A 5,089-nucleotide genomic window follows, 5' to 3' on the forward strand; every position below is an offset into this window, starting at 1 on the left:
GTAGAAGAAGAATTGCATCAGTTTTGTATGTTTCATTGATAGTTATTTTAATGTACCCTAATTACTAAGCTACTATCTCATTGCTAGAAAAAGCCATTTTTTCAACCTGGAATTTAAAAGACAAACTTATTGAAAAGCTCCTGTTTTGCAATTACTAGAAGAAAACCATTTCTTTAGCTTTGTAGTTTCAAGGCAGACTAGTTAGAAACTCAAAATTATGAAAACTATTTAACGTCCACATTATGACGTTGAAAACTAAGGTCCAATGATTGTATGGCCAAAACTTTTTACTTTGAATCCATTTCTTTTTCCCTAGAAGCGAGACAAGTGACTATCCAGCGTCAATGACAAATTAAAAATATCAGTGTTTAGGAAAAGCCTTCTTCCCAAACATGCACAAATCCATTTAAGCCAATTTTTAAGCAGAATTTTTGCAAATCAAACTATAAAGTAGCTATATACAAACTATTTACTTGCAAAATCCGAACGAAATTTCTCATTTTAACCGCCTCAAGGCTAAGTTGAGTGTGGAGACACATTTAACCCGGACACCGTGTCAACATTTTTCTCAAGCCTCAAGGCATTATTTCTTGTGGACACTTTTTTTTTGTTTTTTTTGCAAAACTCACAATTGTGAGTGAATTATATTAAACAACTCAAAAAATTACAAGGTCTTGCCGTGCTCGTGTTGAGCCATGACATCATCCAGGAACCATAATTACATCGGCTATCAGGGCAACCATCTTCGCCCCCTTATCTTTGATACATAAGGTCCATTATCATGTTCTTCTGAGATCTTTAAATTACCGATAGCCAAGATTTTCCCCCATCCTAGGCATACCCTCTACTGACAAAACAAGGCACAAGTAGTCCTAGACCAATCCTTCGAGTGTAGCTTGCATCCGAGCATCCAAATTAGCACTTTGCTAATTTCTGCGAAGCTTGCGACCTCAAGACACTTATCAATTGACTTATATCTTGTGTGGGGATACATGAAGACCAACTTCTCTTATCAAGAAGTTAATAAGGAGGAGGTGCTTTGAAAAGCAAAGATATTGAGGCAGGCAACACTTTTGCCTTTTAAATCAAAATATTGATGCTAGAGTGGCTTGAGAGGAAAGGGAAAGGGCCTAGTGCATTGGTGCGTGTCGTTAATTATGGAGCCTAGAGTTTACATGCCCAGTACTTCCCCAGAATCTATTGCAACTCCATTACAAGCACAAGTGGCCAGAGGCAGCCCCAAGGCTGTGTATCGTATCATGCACTGCTTTTCCCAAATGCTTCCACCCATCAAACGTCGTTTACTTTTTGAGAAGCTACAAGTACTGAGAGCTCCTTCGCTAGCCTCTCAAATTGCTCTTAGCTCTTCTCTGCAGGCATAGCCAAGCATTGCTAAGAGCCTCCTCTGCTCACAAGCACTCCTTTGCCCTCACTCCGATCAATCTCGCAACTCTCACCTAACGATGGTCAAGGAAGAGCCAGCTAAGGACTATAGCGACCCTCCCCCCGCCCCTTTGGTAGATGGCGCTGAGTTTGGAATGTGGTCTGTCTATAGAGCCTGCATTGCAGAGTTTGTTGCCACCCTGCTCTTTCTATACATCACCATAGGCACTGTGATTGGCTCCTCCGAAGCTGCGAGTTGCGGCGGTGTTGGCCTGCTTGGCATTGCTTGGGCCTTCGGAGGCATGATCTTCATCCTTGTCTATTGCACAGCCGGTATCTCAGGTAACGCAAGCTTGTAGCTCTTTGCAACCCATCTTTATTTCCAACTTTCAAGCATGTTCACAACTTGAATCAGCTCCTCCTCCTTAGCTGGTAATGCACTGCATTAAAGGCAACGAGACTATACGGTATCACAGCCATAGATACGATTACTCCAAAGGGGAGGCATTGTTCTGACATATTGCAACATGGTGTATGATATCACAAGAAGATTTAGAAATTTTCTCATGTAGGAAAACGGAGTCTTTCTCAGTGTTTTTTCATACAATGCATAACATCATGAGCTTCTGCTCGAGAGGCACCGCATACCTAGCTAGGAATGCGATGCCTCTCTTACAAAAGCTCATGATGTTGAGGTAAGTCGCAATGTGGGAATTATTGTGAGAATTTGTTCAAAGCTTCTTGTGCGCGATGCAGGGGGGCATATAAATCCAGCAGTGACTTTTGGGTTGTTTCTCGCAAGAAAGGTGACTTTACCTCGGACAATCGCCTATATAGTGGCACAATGCTTGGGGGCAATATGCGGTGTTGCCCTCATCAAGTCCTTCCAAAGCAGCTTCTACGTGCAGTCAGGGGACGGTGCCAATATGGTGGCTTCTCCCTACTCCAAGAAGACTGGCCTGGCAGCTGAAATTATTGGCACCTTCGTCCTTGTATACACCGTCTTCTCTGCCACTGACCCGAAACGCAATGCTAGAGACTCACATGTTCCTGTAAGTGAACATCCAAAGAATATATTTCAAACCTTTTTAACTCTAGGCTTGGAAATGTATCTTCCAAAACTCTGCATCAAGGCTTGCATCTACCCTGCATGCATATATGTTGCATGTGTAAAAAAAGGATGATTTGGGTTCTTTTGCAGGTGCTGGCACCACTTCCTATTGGCTTTGCAGTCTTCATGGTACACCTTGCGACAATCCCAATCACTGGCACAGGGATCAACCCTGCACGTAGTTTCGGGGCTGCGGTCATCTACGGCCACAAAAAGAGCTGGGATGACCATGTAAGATGCTTTCTTACTGTTTTCTGGTCCTCAGCAATGCGACACCTTTTCCTAGTTGATGCTGGCTTTCAAACCAATATTGTGCGTGCGTGCGCGCACACACACACACACACACACACACACACACACACAAGCGAGCCCTCCAGCACACATGTAGATCGAATGAGCACGAGAATGCTTGCATTTAGGCATCCAAACCTTATGTTACAGAGCTAGGTTTTTCACCATATTGATAACTGTTTACCTGTTGCTTTCCGCAGTGGATTTTCTGGGTTGGCCCCTTCATTGGAGCAGCCTTGGCAGCTGCTTACCATCAGTATGTCTTAAGAGCCGGTGCTTTTAAAGCATTTGGTTCGTCTCGAAGCCAAATCAACTTCTGATCTGAGGCTTCCTGAGCTCGAGTCTTGAATCAAAACATGTAGCAGCTATTTCATCTTTAAATCAGACATCTTGCACCCCAAATTCTAGATATGTTCAATGAATGATGGCACTACAGCTTTTCAGTTTTATCTTTTAAGTTTAAGAGGGGGCCTCGAGGGGAGGCCCTACGGTAACGAAGTTAGCATTACCCCCTCCCTCTCCTTGTGTGTGTCCGCTCCATAATTTCAATCAAATCAATCCCATCATGTCTTGTCTTACAATTACCTCCTCCCTTGTAGGCCCCCCTCTAAGAGGCCCCCCACACGGGAGGGGGTAATTTGTAAGACAAGACACTTACTTTTTTGATTTGACATGTGCACAAGCACACACGAAAAGGAAAGAGGGGGTAACCTTTGCAAAAGCCAACTGCACCTCAAAGAGGTGTAGTTATGCCAGGGAGGAGGGGTAATCCAATAACAATTACCTCCTCTCATGTGGGGGTACCCTAACAACCATTTTTATTGCACAAATGATCTCATGTTGCTCGTCCTTTGAAGTAAGATGGTCAACATCAATGTTCTAGAGCCATTCGGCAACCTAGCTATTTTCAATGCACAACACAGAGAGTTGAAAACCCATCATAAACTAGGATAAGGGAGCCAATTTAAAGGCATTTTGTGGAAACGAGATATTTTTGGGGGGGATTTTGCAAATCTCATCATTTTTAATATTTATGCATTGCTCGAAATTCCTCATGAAAAGACGAATCAAATGATACCACAATCAATATTTTTTAGATTTTATTTGAATGCTGGATCTGAAAAAATTCAGCTTTTGAAGCTTTTTGAAGCATTAGAGACACTCAAGACCCAATAATGGTACACTTTTCAGCAAATCACAACATGACATATAAGCAAGATTCTAGGAATATGTCAAATTTCTTGCCTCTAAATTGGGGGTGGATATGTGTCTAACCTGGGGGTCAAAATTTTTCGTCTCTAAACTGGCTTTCTTACCCTACAAGTAAAATTGGTGACCTACACCTTCACAAGGTCAAAAAAGTCAAATTTATAAACAAAAAGAAGGGTTGAAAACTCTTGCACAAGGCACACAAATGAATAAGAATAATGAAGCAAGACTAATTGCAATATTGAAAGAGATGAATTATAATGGCACCTGTCAGATGTCGTGCAATCTACTTGTAGTTGGTGCACAGACCGATGTGTGAGGCTGAGAGAAGAATGCCTTGGCTCAGTTGAGGGCCATGCACATGAGCTGAAGGACGTGTGTGCATTAGCAGATGCAACTACTTACGGCTCTCGCTTTGGCACTCTCTCTCTCTCTCTCTCTCTCTCTCAGACACAGACATAGACAAAAACACAAACACACACACACACACACACACACACACACACACACACACTCTAAAAAGACACTTCTGCATTAGTGAATATTGTGGGTCCTTGGGGATGCTCGAGTAAGCATGTTCTCAATAAGAAGTACAATTTAAAACATATTTACAAGGACGCCAAGCTTAGAGTGGTGTGTAGGAGTCATAGCGAATGAACCAAGGTGGTGGAGAATAAAGCATTATGACCTTGTGACGCCGTAAGATCGTAGTGGTGCATGCCCATCGTCTCAAGAAAGGGTGGCGGCTCTCCTCCACTGCCCTTGAGAAGCCACTTGAAGAATCCCACTGAATGCAAAGAGATGCCTTGATGTCCATTGCAAAAAAAGGGTCTGTCTTACCCCACCATAACAAAATGCGTCCATAATATTGATAGCCGTTTTTCGGCTTTTCATAATTGCCATAGTAAGTTACCTCACCCTATCAAATCACTCAAACATTTTGGTTATCCCTACCATTTCACTGTATATAGGTGTGTGTGAGTTAGGGGACTTTTCCCATATCTTCTTAAAAACCCTTAATTAGCTAGTCACTGGGCTAGTTGAGTCAAAAAAATAAAAAATATAAGTATATTATGGCCCATTTGTATGTAAATA

The 5,089-nt window shown here is 42.4% G+C and overlaps 1 protein-coding gene across 1 annotated transcript; it reads left to right on the forward strand.

Annotated features, from left to right (window-relative positions):
• Window positions 1-681: 681 nt before the first annotated feature.
• On the forward strand, window positions 682-3,248 carry LOC147426859 (putative aquaporin PIP2-1). The gene is made up of 4 exons (XM_086497865.1): window positions 682-1,725; window positions 2,140-2,435; window positions 2,585-2,725; window positions 2,986-3,248. Exons 1-4 carry the CDS (start codon window positions 1,464-1,466, stop codon window positions 3,103-3,105), a joined length of 819 nt encoding a protein of 272 aa, XP_086353991.1. The 5' UTR covers window positions 682-1,463; the 3' UTR covers window positions 3,106-3,248.
• The last annotated feature ends 1,841 nt before the right edge of the window (window positions 3,249-5,089 follow it).

Source organism: Adiantum capillus-veneris, chromosome 24 (genome assembly GCF_014529385.1).
Source record: "Adiantum capillus-veneris isolate H3 chromosome 24, ASM1452938v2, whole genome shotgun sequence".
Classification (NCBI taxonomy): domain Eukaryota; kingdom Viridiplantae; phylum Streptophyta; class Polypodiopsida; order Polypodiales; family Pteridaceae; genus Adiantum; species Adiantum capillus-veneris.